The sequence below is a fragment of the Balaenoptera musculus genome, chromosome 1 (genome assembly GCF_009873245.2).
Source record: "Balaenoptera musculus isolate JJ_BM4_2016_0621 chromosome 1, mBalMus1.pri.v3, whole genome shotgun sequence".
NCBI lineage: Eukaryota > Metazoa > Chordata > Mammalia > Artiodactyla > Balaenopteridae > Balaenoptera > Balaenoptera musculus.
In genome coordinates, this window is record NC_045785.1 from 25,344,631 (window position 1) to 25,366,769 (window position 22,139).

The 22,139-nt window shown below is 42.1% G+C and overlaps 1 protein-coding gene and 1 non-coding gene across 3 annotated transcripts in view; one reads left to right on the forward strand and one right to left on the reverse strand.

The window, feature by feature from the left end:
* The first annotated feature begins 962 nt into the window (after window positions 1-962).
* The window catches only part of KHDRBS1 (KH RNA binding domain containing, signal transduction associated 1), a 35,751-nt gene continuing 14,574 nt past the window's right edge, over window positions 963-22,139 (forward strand). For both annotated transcript variants that reach the window (XR_005019452.1, XM_036848735.1), the window contains exons 1-8: window positions 963-1,550; window positions 14,408-14,532; window positions 15,153-15,269; window positions 16,498-16,644; window positions 19,280-19,413; window positions 20,219-20,420; window positions 20,939-21,006; window positions 21,789-21,847. Coding sequence is in view for 1 of the 2 variants with exons in the window: in XM_036848735.1 (XP_036704630.1) it covers window positions 1,169-1,550; window positions 14,408-14,532; window positions 15,153-15,269; window positions 16,498-16,644; window positions 19,280-19,413; window positions 20,219-20,420; window positions 20,939-21,006; window positions 21,789-21,847 (1,234 nt within the window). In the remaining variant the exon portion in view is untranslated. The remainder of the gene's footprint in view (window positions 1,551-14,407; window positions 14,533-15,152; window positions 15,270-16,497; window positions 16,645-19,279; window positions 19,414-20,218; window positions 20,421-20,938; window positions 21,007-21,788; window positions 21,848-22,139) is intronic.
* TRNAE-UUC lies at window positions 8,427-8,498 on the reverse strand. The gene has a single exon. It is a non-coding gene; the product is annotated as a tRNA-Glu (tRNA).

A 22,139-nucleotide genomic window follows, 5' to 3' on the forward strand; every position in this document is an offset into this window, starting at 1 on the left:
CCCAGGATGAGGAGGACGCTGTGGGAGACTGTCCACTATACCTTGGCCTTGAGAGCAGTGGTAAGGGCCTGTCTCTTTGAGCAAGTGTGGAATGATTTATTCATCGTGAAGGGCAGGAGGATTAGCACTCACATCCGTATAAGGCGCCACCCTAATGATTACGCAGCTGGCCTCTACCCCATGTTTTTGTGGAAGAAACACGTCTGCAGAAAGCAGTACTATATGTAGAGAACTAAAATGCTTCGCCTTTTAAGACGACTTCTCTGATCAACAACGGCTAACGTTTAAGAACCTACTATATTGGAAACCATGGGATACGTACTTCTTGGATTCCCTGCTTTGTCTGGGGCCCTTTTCCTGGCTAGATATCAGGTCTCCGATCTGAACCCTCCCTCTTAGTTTAACTCCACCAATAGCCTTCAGTCTTTCCATTGACCCGTCCTTCCTCAATGTCCCCCTCCAAGCTTCCCTTCTCCACCCCTCAACTCTGAGTCAGACTCTCCCTTAGTCGTCCCTTCTTCACGCTAATCTCTCCCTCCTCTCTTTCTGCCCAGACAGCCCCAATTCTCTCTCTTTCCCCTCCCGCGTCCCCCAGGCGGGTCTCCTTTCATTTCCATACTTCAGTGACCCCTCCCCCTCCCCCACCCCATTGAGTTCCACAGCTCAGCCGTTGGAGGAGGCGTGGCCCCGCGAGCATCAGGGCTCCCGCCCCACAAGCCGCGGGCCCGCGCGCAGACAAAGACATTCCACAGCCCCCGCCCCCTCCGCGCTCTCGGCCAGAAGTGGGAGGAGACACGTGTCCCTCTAGCGCCGAGTCACGTGGAAAAGAAACGAACGGGGCCCGCGGGCACCCGCGCACGCGCACAAGGCTCCGGCCTGGCGGGCTCGGAGGAAAAAGGGGAGCGGGGAGGCGACTTCTTCGGGCTCCGCGGCGGTGCGCAGGCGCCGTGGCCTGACCGGGGACTTTGTTCTCCGCGGAGAAACCCAAGGGCGGTGCCGGTACTAGCTGCGCACGCGCGCCGCCTCATTTCCGGTGCTCTCTTTCGCTGGGTCGCTCGGGTCGGCTTCGGTCGCCGTCGCTCCCGCTCTCCCACGTTCGCCAACCGTTGCTCGGGCCTCTGCCGCTGCCGCGTCGCTTCCTCGATCCCTCGATCGCACATCCTCCCCAATGCAGCGCCGGGACGACCCCGCCGCGCGCATGAGCCGGTCCTCGGGCCGCAGCGGCTCCATGGACCCCTCAGGTGCCCACCCCTCGGTGCGTCAGGCGCCGTCTCGGCAGCCGCCGCTGCCTCACCGGTCCCGGGGAGGCGGAGGGGGGTCCCGGGGGGGCGCCCGGGCCTCGCCCGCCACGCAGCCGCCGCCGCTGCTGCCGCCCTCGGCCACGGGTCCCGACGCGACTGTGGGCGGTCCAGCGCCGACCCCGCTGCTGCCCCCCTCAGCCACTGCCTCGGTCAAGATGGAGCCGGAGAACAAGTACCTGCCCGAACTCATGGCCGAGAAGGACTCGCTCGACCCGTCCTTCACTCACGCCATGCAGTTGCTGACGGCAGGTAAGGGGGCCTCCGGGGTCCCTGTGGGTCGCCCGGCCACCCGGGGGCATGGGTGGTAGCGGCTTTGTTCCTCTCCCTTACCGCCCCCTGGGGACCCAGGCAGTCGTGGACTCCCCTTCTCTCGTCCTCGTCGTCGGGACCCTAGATTCTATAATTCCCATCCCGGCCCAGGGTGCGAGGGAGAATTTCTAGGCTGCAGTGGAGGCCTGAAGGGGACTTGGCGATCTCTTAGCGCAAAGATTTTGATGGATAGTGCCGCGCTCCCCGCCCCCTTGCCGACCCTTCCCCCTCCCACCTCTTGCAGCTGCCCCGCGCTCCGAGTGCTCAGATTCTTCCAGAAATGAACCTTCATCTCCCGCTTCCCCAAAAGGGGAAGCTTTTTTGATCGCGGGTGGCGGTCGGCGCCTCAACTGAGGGTGTAGGAGGTGAAGTCAGCCTGAGCCGGGAGGGAGGGAGGGAGGGAGGGCCGAGGTGAGATGGGGTGAGGCTGGGGTGTCCTGTCCAGCGCGCCGCGGCAGCCGGGGCCGGGTCGGACTTCGCGGTAACTGGAGCTTGAGTTGCTCGGAGGCAGGAGCAACCTGTGGGAATCGGAGCTTGAGGTTTTCCGAATCAGATTTCCGACTTCGGCCGATAAGATGGTCATTGCTGCAGAGCCAGACGGTGGGACCCCTTTATTTTACAACGCGTGTTCGTCGTTGGAGAAGGGAAAAACAAATCTAGAGACAGTGAAAGGGGGTGATACAGGGAGATTAAGGATGGTTTGCATGACATTCCCAATAAGATGGGAAAAAATTGAAAGAAGTTGCATGGTCTCCCCCCTCCCTTTTTTGCTTCAGTCCTGAAATAGATTAGGAATAGTAGTCTTTGTTCTCTGTGTGTAGACTAGCGCTCCTTTTTTGCTCAAAACTGGCCATCACCTAGTCGCCTTGATTTCTCCCTAAAGCCGTCTGTTTTGCTCTCTCTTCTAGTTAAAACATTTTAATACGTGTATCTTATGATACCTAAATTTTATTAAGCAAATAAAAATTCACAGCATTCCAACACTGAATGAGTAGTTGGACTCTTTGGCAGGGTTGATATAATGGACACGTCCGTTATGAAAATATCATTTCCCTCCCTTTGTTCTCTGTCTCCCACCGTTGGTTAGAGGTCCTTACTTTTAAACACAGTAAACAAAGCCTGAGGCGGTCAAGAATAAGAACATTTAGATAAACTGCTTACATTTTCAATTCTGTGCTTTGCTGTTCTATAACACAGTCAGATTGTTTGAAACATTACTGTTCATTGTGTTCTTCTGTCAAGCTCTTTGAGGGCAAGGAATGCTTTTTAATCTTTATATTTTTCATATTGTCTTGTATATAGCAAACACCAGGTGTTTGAAAGCAAGTACATGCAGATTCAGGAACGTCAGACTAAATGGTAAAGGTTGACTGGGTCTTACTTTTATTTCCTCGTGTCTTTAATCAGTCCATATTAAATGAGAATAAAATAACAAACTTTAGAACTTTAAGGTGTTGGCTTCGGTTTGAAATTCTAACTCTTGACTAGTCACCTACTCTCGGGAAACTTTCTGAACCTCAGTAACCTCATCTGTAAAGTGGGATGGTGAGTTGTGAGGATTAAATGTTGTGTAAAAAGCACCAGCACAGTTCCCTTTGACTTGTAATCATTAGATAATAACATGTCACCAGTTTTCTCCTAGTTGTAAATTCGTGGTACTGAGTAAGGTATGAAAATGCAAGCTTTTTTTGCCTTTCTGAGCACATCAAGTGTCCAGTATGGTGCTCGTCTTTTTAGTAAAAGATGGTTTCTTAGGATAGCCATCAAAAACTACTGATCCTTAAAAGTTACTTCCGATTTTCACCCTTCTTTCATTTTTTAAACTTGGGCGCTTTTTTTTCTCCCACTCTTCGCACCTTTTATTTTATTATTATTTTTAACATCTTTATTGGAGTATAATTGCTTTACATTGTTGTGTTAGTTGCTGCTGTATAACAAAGTGAATCAGCTGTACATATACCTATATCCCCATGTCCGCTCCCTCTTGCATCTGCCTCCCACCCTCCCTATCCCACCCCTCTAGGTGGTCACAAAGCACCGAGCTGATCTCCCTGTGCTATTCGGCTGCTTCCCAGTAGCTATCTGTTTCACATTTGGTAGTGTGTATATGTCAGTGCCATCCTCTCACGTTGTCCCAGCTTACCCTTCCCCCTCCCCGTGTCCTTAAGTCCACTGTCTACGTCTGCGTCTTTATTCCTGTCCTACCCCTAGGTTCTTCAGGACCAGTTTTTTTAATTTAGATTCCATGTATATGTGTTAGCATACGGTATTTGTTTTTCTGACTTACTTCACTCTGTACGACAGATTCTAGGTCCATCCACCTCACTACATACAACTCAATTTCATTTCTTTTTATGGCTGAGTAATATTCCATTGTATATATGTGCCACATCTTCTAAACTTGGGCTTTTTTGATGTCTTTTTCCTTTAACCAAATTGAATTTTAATTGGAGAAACGGGATTGAGGTAATGCTGGCTCATTGAGAAAACTAACTTGGGATATGTGAATATTTCTTAGCATGGATAAGTCTTGATATATGTTGGACCTGGCTTTGAAGATTTTTTTTTTAATTGAAATACAGTTGACTTATTTTAAGATATTTTTGAATGATTTGGAAAAGTGGTTGTAGTAAAGTCAACCAATTGTGAGAAAGTGAGATTGGGAAGACGGAATAGTAGTATTTAAGCTCTGATAAGGATACAGGTAAGAAAAATACAGCTAACACTATACTGGATGCTGGACACTGGCCTGAGCACTTTACATCAAATGTTTAGTTTTCATAACAATACTATGAGGAAGTTACTCTTATTATTTTTACTTCTACACATGAGGAAACCAAGGCAAACAGATTAAATCATTTGCCTAAGGTAACAAAATTAGTAAGCAGCATATGGAGGATTTGAAGTCAGTCTGAGTCTGGATCCTCACACCTAACCCTCTTTGCCCCCCCCCATCCCCCACTATAGTACCTGCAACAAATTGTACTCAAAAAAATAAAAATAAAATTTCTGCTAAAATATTAAAAGAAAATCTGTTTCATCAGATTTTCTGAACACATCAAAGTCCTAGCCAACAGGGCAGTGAAGATCACAAGGCAAGACAAAGAAGGAGGAGGAAACCAGAGAGCAGAGCCTAGCACTTAGGACTGTGACTCCTCCAGGTAACTCTGCCTGTTTCCCAGGAGGTGCTACAAGACCCAGACCACTCTTCTTTACCAGCCACATAGCCCTCCCTGTACCTTTTCCCAGCTTTAACTTATTTTGCACTTAGCAGCATCTGATGCACCATATGTTGTAGTTAATGTGTTTGCTTGTTGGCTGCCCCTTCTTTATGACTAGAATGTCAGCTCTACCAGGGCAGGGATCTTTTGTCTGCTTTGTTCATGGCTGTATCTTCTTTTCCTTTAAGAGTGCTGCACAGAGTGGCCTCTTACTAAATATTTGATAAATGAATATTCATCCTCATTGCATGATGGAAAAATAACGCAATTCTGAGGGATTTCGATTTTGAATATAGATTTCTATATTAGCCGAATTGATCTTCAACCACGATGACAATTAAATGCATTTGCAGACATACAAAGACTCTCAGGGTACCCATGCTTGTTTTCTGAAACCAAAATAATTTATCATATTATTTGTGTTAAATATTTACATAATAAACATAAGATGTTTTTACATATATCAGTGTTCTTTTTCTACTTTTTATAACTAGGAAAATACAAGTTAGTGTAAATGACTCAGGAATAAGTAAACATTTTCAGTAGATTAACAATCCCCAGATGATCTTGAAAAGATACGCAGAAATTCATCTTCCAAAAGCATTCAGTGCAGGGACTTCCCTGGCAGTCCAGTGGTTAAGACTCCACGTTTCCACTGCAGGGGGCATGGGTTCAATCCCTGGTCAAGGCTAAGATCCCGCATGCGGTGGAGCAGCCAAAAAAAAAAACCCTCAGTGCAGAATATTTCCAGACAAAAATCTATTGAAATTTCAAAATAGTACATTTCTTTATTTTATTTACAGTATACTATGGAAATACACTTAGATGTCCCCATTTCATTCTACAGAGCTAGCAAGACCTATTAAAACCAGAAAGTGGAATTGCAAAGGAACTATAGACCAAGTATGGCTCTTCATATCCACGGGTTCTCCATATATGTGGATTCAACCAACAATGAATCAGAAATACTCGGGGGTGGGAGGGATTCCAAAATTTCCTAAAAGCAAAACTTGAATTGGCTTTGCGCTGGTTTACATTGTATTTACAACTGTTTACATAGCATTTACATTGTATTAGACATTATAAGTAATCTAGAGATGATTTAAAGTATACAAGAGGATGTGCGTAGGTTATATGCAAGTACTGTGTCATTTTATATAAGGGACTTGAACAGCCTCGGATTTTGGTATGGGAGTTTGGTCCTGGGACACCACGGGATGACTGTGTAGGTATAAGTATAAATATTAGGAAAGAAAGAGGCAGAATTTATCATTATTTGCAACAACTTCATGGTGGTTTACCTAGGAAAATGGTGAGTGATGTGGCTGATTACAAGGTAAAGATGTATAAGTCAGTACTTTTCTGATGTAGAAGCAGTAGCCAATTAGAAAAGAATTGACAAAATGATCTCATTTTTTAGAATAGCAAAAACTTTGGGATAGGCAATAAAAATCAATTCAAAATGTATGTGAATATTCATAACAAACAATAACAATATTTAACCTTTGTAGAGCATATAACATGTGCCATGACCTGTGGTACTCATTAATTCCATCTTCATGGCCATTCTGTGAGGCAGGAAGAATTTTTATCTCAATATTACAGATGAGGAATATTGTGATCACATATTGTCGACTTAAAATTTTATTGAAAGTGGTAAACAAAGATGTGAATAAAAAGAAATATGCCAGGCTTCCCTGGTGGCGCAGTGGTTGAGAATCTGCCTGCCAATGCAGGGGACGTGGGTTCAAGCCCTGGTCTGGGAAGATCCCATGTGCCGCGGAGCAGCTGGGCCCGTGAGCCACAACTACTGAGCCTGCACGTCTGGGGCCTGTGCTCCGCAACAAGAGAGGCCGCGACAGTGAGAGGCCTGCGCACCGCGATGAAGAGTGGCCCCCCGCTCGCCGCAACTAGAGAAAGCCCTCGCGCAGAAACAAAGACCCAATACAGCCAAAAATAAAAATAAATAAATTAATTAATTTTTTTAAAAAAAGCTACAGTAATTAAGATTATTTAAAAAAAAAATATTTGCCATGTCCTGGTGGGAGGAGGAACTAGTCTTATAAAGATGACAACTTTTAAATTAACATGTTGGTTTTTTGCATTTTTCAAACTAATTCCAAACTGGATTTATTTTTTTCAACTTGACATGTTGAATATAAAGTAGCTAAAAGAGAGAGACAACAAGGGGTTGTACTGTATAGCACTGGGAACTATATTCAATATCCTGTGATAAGCCATAATGGAAAAGAATATATACATGTGTATAACTGAGTCACTTTGCTATACAGCAGAAATGAAACACAACTTTGTAAATGTACTATACTTCAATAAAATTTTTTAAGTAGCTAAAAGAGTAAATGAAGATAAATGAGAAAAAAAATTTTTGGAGACAGGAAAATAATGAAAACCTGTTACATTGACAGAAATGAAGTCAAACAAGACTTAGTGCTTGAGGGGATGTGGATTAGAAGGAACAGTGCTGGTAGAAGTGTGAATTGGTACAACCACTTTGGATAACAGTTTGGCATTTCCTTTGAAAGCTGAACATTCAAATTCTTTAAATTGAGCAAGATTATTCCCAGGAATATACTCAAAGAAACTTTTGCCCGTGAATGTCTCACTCATAAAATAGTGCACCTTGTTTCGCCATTGATTGGATACTGTGAGATTTTCAAAATGAAATACTTAATACAGTAGTGAAAATGAAAACTATAGCTGAATGCCACAACATGGAGAAATCTTGGAAATCTAATGTTAGGTGAAAAAGTCAATCCCATAAGGCTACATACATATGGTACAATACTGTTGTGTTTTTTTTTTTAATTTATTTTTTATTTTTGGCTGTGTTGGGTCTTTGTGGCTGCACGTGGGCTTTCTCTAGTTGCGGCGAGCGGGAGCCCCTCTTAATTGCAGTGCGCAGGCTTCTCATTGTGGTGGCTTCTCTTGTTGTGGAGCATGGGCTCTAGGCACGCAGGCTTCGGTAGTTGCAGCACGCAGGCTCAGTAGTTGCAGCTTGTGGGCTTCCGTAGTTGTGGCATGTGGGCTCTACAGCGCAGGCTCAGTAGTTGTGGCACACGGGCTTAGTTGCTCCGCGGCATGTGGGATCTTCCTGGACCAGGGCTTGAACCCGTGTCCCCTGCATTCCAGGCGGATTCTTAACCACTGTGCCAGCAGGGAAACCCTACAATACTCTTTTTATGGAGCATAATACTAACAAAATTAAGTAAAATATTGTTAGCATGTATAGGTCTGTGATAAAGCAGTTTTTAACAAAACTAAACATGTGTTTACCATATGACTCAGCGGTTGTACTCTTGGGCATTTATCCCAGAAAAATTAAAGCTTATGTTCATATGAAACCTGTACGTGAATGTTCATAGCAGCTTTATTCATAATAGCCAAAAAACTGGAAATAACCCATATGCCTCCAATTGATAAATAGTTTAGCTGTGGTACATCTATACCATGGAATACTACTCAACAAGAAAAAGAAATGAACTGTTGATAAATGCAGCAATTTGGATGGATCTCAAGGGATTTTTTTTTTTTTTTTTTTTTTTTCAGTCAGGCCGCACGGCTTGCAGGGTCTTAGTTCCCTGGCCAGGGATTGAACCCGGGCCCTGGCAGTGAAAGTGCCAGATCCTAACCACTGGACCACCAGGGAACTCCCTCAAGAGAATTATGCTGAATGAAAAACCCAATCTCAAAAGGTTACACACTGTACAATTCCATTAGTTTAACATTCTTGAAAAGATAAAATAATAATATGGAGAACATTAGTGGTTGCCAAAGTTGGGGAGAGAGGAAAGGAGGTGACTGTGGCTATAAAAGGGTAGCATGAGGGATCTTTGCGGTGGAACTGTTCTGTACTGAGAACAGAACAGTGTGGTGGTCACATGATTAAATTGCATAGAACTAAGCAGACATACACGCACACCCATAAGTACATGCAAAACTGGTGAGATCTGAGTAAAGTCAGTAAGATTGTATTAATGTGAATTTTCTGGTTATGATATTACAGATATGCAAAATGTTATGGAGAATAGTGGGTGAAGGATATACGAGATCTCATATTTCTGACAACTGCATATAAATCTACAATTATCTCAAAATAAAATGGTTTGTTGTTTTGTTTTTAAGAGAAAAAAAGCCTTAAACTCTTAAGTTGTGCCCTAAGAAAGAGATTTGGGAGACTATGGTCAATATGCTATAATAGAGTTTGCCGCTATCCTGGAATGTGGGAATTGAGCCCCTTAGAGGGCTCTTAACTGAGGCTTTGAGGGATTTTTTTGAGCCAGTACCCACCCTTAGTCAACATTGTATGTGAAATACTGTGTTGGTATCTTTTTCTGGGGAGCTAGTCTGTAGGGGCTCATGACCCCAAACCAGATTAAGAACCTATAGCTCGGTGCTCTTGCTTTAAATAATAAATAATTTGAAAAATGAAAAGAATGGAGTGGTTTTATACAAAATTAATGAACTTACTGGATTTGTGATTCCAAAAGGATTTACCAACAGAAAAGATACAGGGCAAAGAACTATAAATTTGGGAATGATGAAGTTATATGAGTTGTTAAGGGAAGTTAGGGGGTGTTAATGGTACATTTCTTTAATTTGGTAAATGTTTATAGATGCCTGTTGTCTATTAGACACTGTACTATAAATGGCAGATAGTTTAGTAATGGCAAGGGTCCAGAAATTGTTCATAGCAGGGGAAGGTGTGCTGTCGTTAGATGTATGAACCAAATACATTGATAGTCTGGAGGAGGGCATGACAGCTGACCTTTTGGAGCAGATATCCTATGAATCTTGCCCTCCTAGAAGTACTATCTCTGGATGCCTTAGTCAGAAAATCTTGCTTGTCTTGCTCCTATCACATGTTCAGTTAATGGAATATACACGATAGCCTTTTTTAGTTAAGCCAGTCCAGTTGATAAAATCTGTATATAATTTTTTTCAAACTCCTCTTGTATTAACAGTTTTGTGTTCCTAAAATCTTCCATTAAAAAAAAAATCCTTTTTAAAAGTAAGAAGGAAGACTAAATGAGGTTTAATGACTTGCCCAAGGTCACACAGCAAGCATGTAGCAGAGCTGGGAGTCAAACCCAATTCTGTTTAGCTTCAAAACTCAGGTTCTTTCCTCTGAGTCATACATTTAAGAAACAGTTCTCATCCTTTGGAGCTACCAGTCTGGTTGTGATAACACCTACCAAAAAAAGGAAGGATTAAGTTATAGTAAAAGAGTAGAAGAAAAGCCACGAGATTTGTTGAATTTGCTCTGACCAACGTAAGGAATAACCTGGGTTTAAATACCTGCTCTGTCACTAATTTTGTGATCTTGGACAAGATTTATTCACTAGTTAAGTGGGGATAATTCTGGTTATAAAGATGAAGGGAAACAATAAATACAAAATTCCTGACACATAAAAGGCATTCGGTAAGATATGATTATTGTCAGCATCTGACTTTGAAGCAAATGGGTCACCTCTCTGTGTTGTTTACACCTTAGCTTTTCTTTGACTCTTGGGATGTCCAGGGTCTCCGGAGGCCCGAGCAAAGATCTTTTAAAGGCGTCAGTTTCAGAAAGATTGTCTAGAAAGTACTTTTGCCTGAGGGTGAGGCTTTTTTTTTTTTTTAAATTTATTTATTTATGGCTGTGTTGGGTCTTCGTTTCTGTGCGAGGGCTTTCTCCAGTTGCGGCAAGCGGGGGCCACCCTTCATCGCGGTGCGCGGGCCTCTCACTATCGTGGCCTCTCTTGTTGCGGAGCACGGGCTCCAGACGCGCAAGCTCAGTAATTGTGGCTCACGGGCCTAGTTGCTCCGCGGCATGTGGGATCTTCCCAGACCAGGGCTCGAAGGGTGAGGCATTTTTAGGAAGCTACTCTTTGATTTTTTTTTCTTCCCATTACAGCCTGCTCCTTAGCCCTCCACAAGAAGTGAGGCCAAGAAGAGAAATTGAAAAAGAAAAAAAAGAATTGAAAAAGAAAAGAAAGATCAGGCAGCTGAACATCTGAGGCACATGCAGAGCCCTCTTGTTGTCTTTAGCTGCATGACAGTGTCTGGGGGTATAAGCAGTACTTCCCAAAACTTTACAAAATCAGCTCTTTTTTGCTTAAAGTGCTCCCCACAACTCCCCACTGAAAGGCAATAATAAAAGCATGAGGTTTGAAGTTAGAGAAAGCCTGGGTTTTAATCCTTACTTTCTTACTGCTTTAACAGCTTTGTGACTTAGAGATTTAACTTCTCTGATTTTGTTTCCTCAGTTATAAAATGGGGATAGTACCAGCTACTTCACTGAGTTATTTTTTAGGATAAATGAGGTAATATTTGTATAGAGTTTGATACATTGTAGGCATTTAATAAATATTTGGTCCTTCCCCTTCCAAACATGGAAGACTACCCTTCTTGAAGGCTCAAGGTGCTTCTTATTCTTTTGCTTTCTAGGCTAACCCCCTGATTGTTTTATCTTTTTAGTTCTGTTTTACTTAAATCATTGTTCTCTGAATTCTCTAAAAATGCTTTAACATTTTTTAAATTGTGAGGTAAGTGGACAAGGGGATCCTAATTAAGATCTGCCTAGCTCAAAATATAGCAGAAGGATCCATGTTATAGAAAGGTCTTAAATTCACAGGGCACATTACATTGATATTAAACAAACCTTTCTACTGGGTTCAATTTTTGCATCCCTGCTTCCTATGGAAGTACAGATTAACAGACTTTGAGTCTTATCTTCTTGTTCTAACCAATTAAAGTTTCTGGAAAGTGGTATAAAGTACAGCTGAAGGGCCTAACTAGATGGCAGCAATTAGGACACACGGAGAGACATCGGTAAGATGAAGTTTATAATTTGTTCCACATATTTAGAAGCTCCTCAGTGATGTTTTCAGATTAGAAATGTGGCATCTTTGTTCCTGTGGACTTTGGAAGATTGAGTGCCCAGTTTCCCAGCCCAGAAACTCAAGAGGTGTGTTCAGAGGTGGTAGGCTCAAAACTAGAGACTACAAAAAGTTAATATTAGCAGTAAGTGGGAAGGGGTGGGGTCAGGATACACTACCAGTGAAACAGTAAACAAATAGGGTGTTGAATGAAGGAAGCATTTAGTCTGTTGATTGTAAGGTCAAATTTGTTTTCTATTCCAAGCAATGAAAAATAGGAGTGCAAAGAGCACTGTCATTTACCGTTCTTATAAGAGTGTAACATTTGAAATTAGGCTTTTTAATAAACAGAAGCCTTCAGTTTGAAATTCTGAACTCTGTGTAGTCTGTCAGTCTCAGTAACTTTCCTTCATCCGTGTACTTTACAGCTGGACTTAGTCTAAACAGTTGTTTTTTTTTTTTAATTGTTAAAGGTTTAGATTTGCAGTATGTGTTTGAAGTCGTATGTCTTTATACAGAACCGGTGGTTTTCAAAGTGTGATCCCTAGAGCAGCAATATCAGCATCACCTGCTAACTTGTTACAAATGCAAATTCCTGACACAATCCCAGACTGGGATTGGAGCCCAGCAATCTAGTTTAACAAACCCTCCAGGTGATTCTGCTGCGATGAAGTTTGAGAACCCTTGCCTTAAAATTATAGAAGAAACACTGTGGAAATGTTATATAAGGAGAACATTCTGTGTTAGTTAGAATGTTCCACTAGTTTTAGGGAGTATAATTTTTTTGGTTGTTGTTGTTCTCAGTGGATCATAGTATAACCTTTTAGTTGCTGCTGTTCATTGCCTCCATACTCGGCCCCCATCTCTGTTAGTACTCCTGTTGTAGCATTTAACTATACTTCATTGCTGACTTCATAGACTGGGAACTCTAGTATATAGACATAGTGGAGATTGGGACCATGTTTGACTTGTTCTGTTGATTCTCATATACTTTACAGGACAAGGTGCCTGGCTCTTAGTAAGTCTTCCATAGTGGTTAGTGATCATACCTGTATCTGTCCCTTCATGTGCCTCTCCATAGGAAGCACTCAAACACTTGCAGTCACTGAATGAATGGATGGATGGGTGAATGAAGTTCCCTGATGATAGGAAATCTTTTTGGTTGCTAAGGTTCTAGCTGATGAAACTGTCTTAACCCGTGAATTGAAATTACCTTGGTGCATTTTTTCCATTAGGACACTGAGAGAATTTGGGCTAGATAGTGTTGAGTATATATTAAAACACTTCCTGAGGGCTTCCCTGGTGGCGCAGTGGTTGAGAGTCTGCCTGCCGGTGCAGGGGACACGGGTTCGAGCCCTGGTCTGGGAGGATCCCACATGCCGCGGAGCAACTGGGCCCGTGAGCCACAACTGCTGAGCCTGCAAGTCTGGGGCCTGTGCTCCGCAACAAGAGAGGCCGCGATGGTGAGAGGCCTGCGCACCGCGATGAAGAGTGGTCCCCACTTGCCACAACTGGAGAAAGCCCTCGCACAGAAACAAAGACCCAACACAGTCATAAATAATAAAAAAAAAAAAAAAAAAAAGTTCTATTTGCACTAGTTATGTACTAGGTTAAAAAAAGTTTAAAAAAAAAAAAAACACACTTCCTGAGAAATGGGCTTTTGAGACTTCCCTGGTGGTCCCATGGTTAAGACTCCACGCTTCCACTGCAGGGGGCTCGGATTTGATTGCTGGTCAGGGAACTAAGATCCCACCTGCCAAAAAGAAAAAAAAGAAAGAAAGAAATGGGCTTTAATTAGCATGTTTACATATGTTATTTTATTCTGTTTTTATAGCAACCTCATGAGGTAGATATTGCCTCCATTTTACAATGAGGAAACCAAAATTCAGAGCAATTAAAAAACTTTTCAGAGTTCACACAACTGGTGAGCGGCAGAGTAAAAACCAGGTCTTTCAGACTCTTAAGGACTACTACTGTCCAAAGCACTACTGTTACAGAATTTTAATGGGACTCTCGGTTGTGTATTTAAATTATTGACTTTGTCTCTTTTTTTTTATTTTATTATTTTATTTTTGGCTGTGTTGGGTCTTCGTTTCTGTGCGAGGGCTTTCTCCAGTTGTGGCAAGCGGGGGCCACTCTTCATCGCGGTGCGCGGGCCTCCCATTATCGCGGCCTCTCTTGTTGTGGAGCACAGGCTCCAGACGCGCAGGCTCAGTAGTTGTGGCTCACGGGCCCAGTTGCTCCGTGGCATGTGGGATCTTCCCAGACCAGGGCTCGAACCCGCGTCCCCTGCATTGGCAGGCAGACTCTCAACCACTGCGCCACCAGGGAAGCCCTGACTTTGTCTCTTCATTAAGATATGACTTTGTACTTTTTTCTTGATGCAGATTTTAATTTTTTTAGTTCGTTTATCCCCTTTTCCCCAATTCACTGCTAAATCCATTTTGTGTTAAGAACATTTGAATGTCTCTGTAGAGGTTTCCACTAGAAGTGGAAGAGCAAACTGCTCTTATTAGAAGCAGGCTTTGGGTTTCCTAGTCACCTTCATCTAGCTTTGGTGCTTTCACCCAGTCTCCATTTGAAATTAGCACTTTCTCATTACACAGTACTTTGTGTTATTGCTTTAAGCTAAGCAGACTCAGAATTTTGCCTTTATTTAAAAGAAAAAACTAAATTAAATTCTGTTTATCCTATTCAGAAATTGAGAAGATTCAGAAAGGGGATTCAAAAAAGGACGATGAGGAGAATTACTTGGATTTATTTTCTCACAAGAACATGAAGCTGAAGGAGAGGGTTCTGATACCTGTCAAGCAGTATCCCAAGGTAAGGGAAAGAGTGCCTCACTTTGAGTTGTCTTTGTAGTATGAGAGTATGTAGTATGTCTTGTAACATGGGCTGTAGCAGAAGACTTACAGAGATTGTGATGTGTCAGAAACTTAAGCTGGTGAAGGTTCTGTCTCATATATGTATCTGGCAGTTGAAACATACAGGTCCGTCACTAATAGCATAGCTATAGCCAGGATGGAAATATAATCATCTTTTTATTATCAAAAAAAAAAATTTTTTTTTCTCAAAGTTTCTTTTTTGGAAGGCAACTAGTTATATTTAGTTTATCAAACCAGTACTGCCAAAGGGTACCATATGTCTGTTCTGTTCTGAAGTAACTGGCTTTAAAATGTTTATGTAAAAGTACGAAGGGTTGCAGTGTGATATTATGGAAAGAGTGCCAAACTACATCAGGAAATTCAAGTCTAAGAACTGCCACTTTCCAGTTGTATAACCATAGGCTAATCACTTTATCCGTACAGCCTCAGTATATCCTTCAGTAAAATGGGAGTGATAATACTCTACCTATTTTACAGGATTATTGAAGATAAATAATACGTGTGGAAATATTTTATAGGAACATATGTGTTTAGAAATCTGTCTTTATTTTCTGTCAGTTCAATTTTGTGGGGAAGATCCTTGGACCACAAGGGAATACAATCAAAAGACTGCAAGAAGAGACTGGTGCAAAGATTTCTGTGTTGGGAAAGGGCTCAATGAGAGACAAGGCCAAGGTAAGCTCACATTAATGAGGCAAGAAGACACCCTAATGCCTTCCAGTAGCCCAGAGTCCAGTATAGATTCCTTATGGAAGCTAGCACTTGCATATGTACAGAATGTGATTCCCTTAAATTTGCATTGGATGTAAGAGATTATAGAGCAGTTAATTCACTTCTCTGACAACGCTGGAAGAACATAGGTGTGCCCTGGTAATTGTTTTCTTTCTGACTTTGACTGCATAGTAATGGAAACAGCAGTAGCAACTTTGGCATTAGTAAGCTTATCTATGAAAACTTGGAAGGGGAGCTGGATGTACTGAAACTTACTGAGACTAAAGACACTAAAATGTGAACAGCACATTCCCTTTCCAGTAATGTGGAAAAGTGAGAGCACTAGTGTTGTGAGTGCAAGTGAGTCAGAGGATTAGTTGGCTGGTTTGTTTCATAGCCAGCTGGAATGTGAGGCCCTCAAAAAGAAGATATTACAAAAGGAACCATGAGTAATCCTGACAACAGAACCTAATGCTTTTTTTTTTTTTTCCATGCCATAGCCCCATACTCTTCATGCTCTTTGTAAGTGTGGAGAAACTTACCACTGAAACAGAATAGTCTTAGCCTTCTAGGGTCAGCTTTTTAGATGAGACATACCTGCCACAGCCTAAGAACTTACTCTTTCAGGCCTCCTTTTATGCAGCCTAATTGACAAACATGTTTTCTCAGACCCTCTTTTGTCCACTCACATTTCTCACTAGATGAATACAGTTAGGGCTGAAGTATGTTATTCTAGCTAATGAGATTTACATGAGATTTTCTTCTCTCTGTCCTGACTTTTTTCCTTCCCTAGAACTTCCCAGACCATATAAGCAGATAAGAAGAGCTGGTGATTAAGAGCTCTACCTGGGATTTAAAAGCAAATGCTTGGCAATAAATGAATGAATGGATGAATGCTTGGCAAACAGCTGTTATCTGAATGGAAGCTGGAAATAAGTTTGTCTCTTGTATACCTTCTAATAAGAGCTCCAATGAATACACCAATGATTCAAAACAGTAGAGCAGCAGACTAATTGCAGGTTTAGCAGACTGTGTAAATTATTATTCTCCAGAATTTGTTTTGCTTTTTTCTTACACTTTTCTATTTTTTTAGGTGTTGGGGTCATTTCTCAGTGTCTCTTTGGCCTAGAGGTAAAGGTGTCATTTTCTCCCTAGTCCAAGTGATGCGATGTTTTTGTGCATCTTTCCCCAGGAGGAAGAGCTGCGCAAAGGTGGAGACCCCAAATATGCCCACTTGAATATGGATCTGCACGTCTTCATTGAAGTCTTTGGACCCCCGTGTGAGGCTTATGCTCTTATGGCCCATGCTATGGAGGAAGTCAAGAAGTTTCTAGTACCAGTAAGGAAATCTATATCCTGTATCTTTTGAGCAAGAGAAAACTGGGATCTTGTGCTTATTGCTAAGGCAGGGTTTCTTATCCAGGGTCTCTGCATAACCTGAAATTATATACCAAATTCTGCATTTATGTTCATTTTTCTGAGGTTGTCCATTATTTGTATCTGGTTTTCAAACTAGTGTGCCCCACGGCCACTCTCCCACTCCATGTCTAATGTGGTTTTAGTTGTATACCAGTATCTTTTGTCAATATTTTGGATCCACAGTGTGTCTGGCATTTTAACATCTGGTTAACAGAGATTTAACGAGGTCTTCACTAAATTGTGTATTTTGGTGCTAGAGTGGAACCAGAAGGTTATGATAGGAAAATGACTAAGGTGGTCATAATCCCCTGCACTTAGGGGGGTTTTATTCTAGACTCTAGAGAGTCTAGATGATAACAGCAAGAAGCCTCTAGCCTCCAGTGTTAATGGATTGAATTCCGACCTGAGTGCATTCAGGGCTTTCTCTCCTGGAGGAGTTTACTCAAGTAGAGTTGATTTGAAAGAGGCATGATGGTTGTAGGCTTAACTGTTGATGATATTAGACAGATTGGTGTACAGCTCCTTTCAGAATGTAACTAAGGCCCTGGAAGAATTGGGACAAACCAGGTTACCTGTGTTGCTTATTATTACCTGGTCAGAGATTTCATTCTTTGAGTAAGTAGAAAATGATGAATTTTTGCCATTTGGTAAGACCTGTTAGTTTTCAGAGTTACTCTGAAAACTACTTACTGTTGAATATTTAATAACCAAGTATGAATCTGGAACCTTAAGAAGCATTTGGAGTACTATTCAGGTAGAATTGAGTAAGCATCATAGTTTCATCACTGAGAGGAGGTGATATATAGTTCTTGGTTTTCTTGTATATGTAAAATGAGGGAGTTGGAACTGTATCAGAGCATGTGAGAATTGGTAGAGCAAAAATTTATAGGGTGTGTGTACCTGTAATGCTGAGCTCCAAGGATTCCAACACTGTCTCAAATGTCTCAGCAGCTGCTTTGCTTCTAAGTATCTCGTCATCATTAGAGTGTTCAACATGAAACAGCCAATTTAAAATATCCTAGGAAAAACTCAGAGCTCGTAAATTTTCCCTTGAGGATATGCTTTTTACTCTTTGAGGTATATGTTGAAGCATCCTGAGCCATCCGTTTCCTGAAGGACTGCAGGGGAATGCCCATCTCCTCTTTATCATTAGTCTCAGCATATTTCTCAAAAGGGCTAGGTTTACAAGGCTTCCATGTAAGTGGATCTTCAAAAGAGAAGCCTGCCAGGGAGATCTGGGTTTCCTCAGTGTTGCTGTGGCAGTTAGAGGAATATGAGCAAATGGCCCATCATTGGTCACTTGATTCTCCAGTGTGAGTCTCAAGCAGCAGAAATGTGTACGGTAGGAGGAGGTGAAGAGTTGAGTGGGGGGGCATCTCTGTGGTGACTAGAATCTTCTAGAAGCTGTATACACCTGGGATATATAAAAATGCATGAAGTATTAAGACTGAATGATTCTCATCAGGAAATACGTGAAAAGATTTGCAAATGGCATTTGGCTCAGTTCTTCCCCGTGAAGAAAAAAAGTGAGCCTATTTTTGCGTCCATGACCAGAGCCCTCCGTTTTCCCCTTAGAACCTGGTACAGTAGGAAGAGCACTGGACTGGGAGCTTTATCTGCATCATCTTGGACAAGTTATTATATCACTTTTCTGAGCCTCAGGTTCCTTGTTCATCCCAAACATTTGTTAAGTATCTGGTAGGTGCCTAATACTGTGCTTGGGTCTGAAGTTACAAAAATGGCTCTTGAAGAGCTCACAACCTAGTGAGAAAGACATACAAACAATTCTAAAATGATGTGGTAAGTGCTTAGAGAAAATTACATGGTGCTGTGGGAAAAGAGGAGGGAGTGAAGGGTTGGCATCAAGAGAAAGTTTTTCAAAAGAAGTGAGGTAATATTTTAGATTAAATCTTGTAAGAGAGTCCCTCAGGTGGACAAAAAAAGGCAATAATATAGTCTGATGATTCAAAGCCTAGATTTTGGAGACAGGTAATTCTGAATTTACATGTAGAATCTGCCACTTAACTAGCTCTATGTCCTTAGATTGATTGCTTTATACTTCCCGAATCTGTTTTCCCAGATGTAAAATGGGAAGATCTGCCTACTTCAGGGTTAATTTGAAGATTAAACTGAAAATCCTATGTAAAGCTTATTATATGGTACCCAGCCATAGAACTTCATTAATGGTAGCGGCTTTTATTATTCTAGAAAGAGGAAACTATTTGCAAGAATGGATGTGTAAGTGTATGCCATGTTCTGAACTGCAAGTTGTTCAGCATGGCTTGAAAGGAAGTTATACATGGAGAGAGGATGGAAGTGATCTGGAGAGCTAGGCAGGGACCACATCATGAAGAACTTCATCTGAATAATGAGGGGTCTACCGTCAAGACTTTCCTCAAAGAGGTGACAGGTAGAGTGCCATTTGACTTCAGAGAATGAATGACCTGAGACTTCATCTGGACTTTCAAAGTTGTTCTTAGCATCCAAGGCTCCTATGGGCTAGATGCCTTCTCAGCAGAAGGTAGAGAATAACACTCATTATCTTTTATCCACAGGATATGATGGATGATATCTGCCAGGAGCAGTTCCTAGAGCTCTCCTACTTGAATGGAGTACCAGAGCCCTCTCGTGGACGTGGGGTGCCAGTGAGAGGCCGGGGAGCTGCACCTCCTCCTCCACCTGTTCCCAGGTATAAATAATGGAGACAACTAGAAATGGGATGTGAATTTGACTGCTGGTACCATCTCTGTTTTACTGGTGCTCGTATCTCCAGCTTAGAAGGGGTCTCAGGATTTGTATGTTGCATCAGGAGTGGAGTTCTAGGGAGTTCCTTGGTGGTCTAGTGGTTAGGATTCGGCGCTTTCAGTGCTGTGGTCCGGGTTCAATACTTGGTCAGGAAACTGAGATCCTGCAAGCTGCATGGCACAGCCAAAAAAAAAAAAAAAAGAGTGGAGTTCTAGATCTTGGTCACTTTGACCATAGTCAGGTACAGCAGTCCTGAAGCTTTAGGACTTCAGGACTAAAGCTTTTTAAAAAAGCTTTTTTAACTTTTGGACCGTTTTAGCATTTTTAAATGGTCTTTGACTTTAGAATTTTACCTTTGGTGATTGACCTTTATGGACTGTTCAGACTCTCCAAGGCAGACGCTCCACTAATGAGACATTAACAGGTCCACCATGGGACCTGGGGAGCCTTCCAATATGGGTCCTTTACCCACCTACACATTCATCTGTGTTGTTTTGTTTTGGCTGCGCTGCGTGGCTTGTGGGATCTTAGTTCCCTGACCAGGGATTGAACCCTTGCCACGGCAGTGAAATCGCCAAGTCCTAAGCACTGGACCACCAGGGAACTCCCCATTCCTCTGTGTTTTGATAATAGTCTATTTAAGGCATTGTAAAATCTCCTATCTAGCTCCAGAATTTGCAAACAAATCTGAACATGAACGTAGCCTATTTATAAAAATCTCCATTTGAAATAAACTTTCTTTTTTGCAGGGGCCGTGGTGTTGGACCACCTCGGGGGGCTTTAGTGCGTGGTACACCAGTGAGAGGAGCCATCACCAGAGGTGCCACTGTGACTCGAGGAGTGCCACCCCCACCTACTGTGAGGGGTGCTCCAGCACCAAGAGCACGGACAGCAGGCATCCAGAGAATACCTTTGCCTCCACCACCTGCACCAGAAACTTATGAAGAATATGTAAGACATTCGGACAATGCCATTTCCTAATACCTAACAGGTTGCCAAAGGAAGTTGAATGACAGGGCCTTGGCCCTTGATGTAGGTGGCAGGGACTGCCTGTAAGATATGGAATCTGCCCTCTTCTCTTGCAGTGAATGTTAAACTATGAGAAGAGTTTTCCATTTTTAAGCATGGTTTACTGTATGTATGTAGATTAAACAGGAAATAAGCTGTCCCTTGATGTTTAGTGTGTTACTAAAGGAACTCACACTACTACTGCTGATAATGCTGAAGTTCAACCTTGTACCTTATTTCCTGCCCACACTGGAAGGGTTTTATAAATTTGGTTGATTGTTTTGTTTCTTTTTTTTTTTTCTTTAATCCTTTCTTTCTTGACTATTCCACAACAGTTGTTAACATTTTGGAGGGAAATTCCATGTTTTGTTAATCCAGAAGCCCGCCATACTCCCATGGGATATAATTACCTTACCTACTTTCTGTGATTCTGACTTTCTGTTTCATTTTATTTGTTCTAGGGATATGATGATACATATGCAGAACAGAGTTATGAAGGCTACGAAGGCTATTACAGCCAAAGCCAAGGGTGAGTCAGGCAGTAGAAGTGCTGTTTCATGTCCTCGGGATGGATAAGAGGGAGTTGGAGGAACTGAGAGATTTAGGCAGCACAAATCTAAGGAGCAGGGTGGCTCACCTCTCTTCAGGGTGTCTTCTCTGCTTTTGACATCTGTAAGGCACACACTTGGATCTGCAAATTTGGATAACTGTGAATCTTAAATTATAGTGTAGAATCTGGGGTTAGCAGATGAAAAATTCCTGAGCTGTGACTACATGGAAACAAAGGGAAAAGGCCTTAAAATTAGTTTGATTTATTATTAAAAAATGTCACAGCCACATTCAAGTTGCATAAAGTTTAAAAGGATACTAGAATCCCACTATTGTAACTCAGGTTCTTTTCTGCTCTTTTTTTAAAAAACATTTTTTGTGTATGTGTATATATGTATCTTAACTGTGATTGAAAAGGTCTCTCATAATTCTATAATGGGGACAGAACAGTTCTTTTCATGTTTCTTTAATCTCTTCCAGTTAGCCCTGTGAATACATGTGTGTGTACACTGGTTAAGATTGAGCTTTTTCACTTTAAATTGTTGCTATTCATTTTTCTTTGCTATAGTTGTCACAGTTTTTAAATGAGTACCTAGTGTATACATGCTTTGGAAATATTTTGTGGTTTGGAGATGGGGTAAAATGAGCATCTTTTTGTTTTATACCCACAGTAAAATGACTGAAATATGGAAATATTTGGGAGAAAGGTAAAACTGAAACATGGTTACTATATAGCTCTAACACTCTGTCTTTGGCTTTCAGGGACTCAGAATATTATGACTATGGACATGGGGAGGTTCAAGATTCTTATGAAGCATATGGTATGTCTTTATTTCTTTGGTGGGACAAAATGTGCAAGTAAGTGCACTGGAGAATGCTGGTGACCAGATTATTGGGGATCAGTCATGCATCTAAGGAGAAATCTGTAATAGAAGGCCAACATGTTGATAGATGTGGCAGTAGGAGTCGTGCTCTTAAATTGTGTGGTGTGCGGTAGAAAGAAGGACTTACTGAAATGAGATAGGTGTGCTATTACTCTTGGACGGCTAAGCAGATGTCCTAAACTAGGGCTCAGGTCTAGGTTGGCCTGGTTGGAGCAGCAGGCTTTTCAGC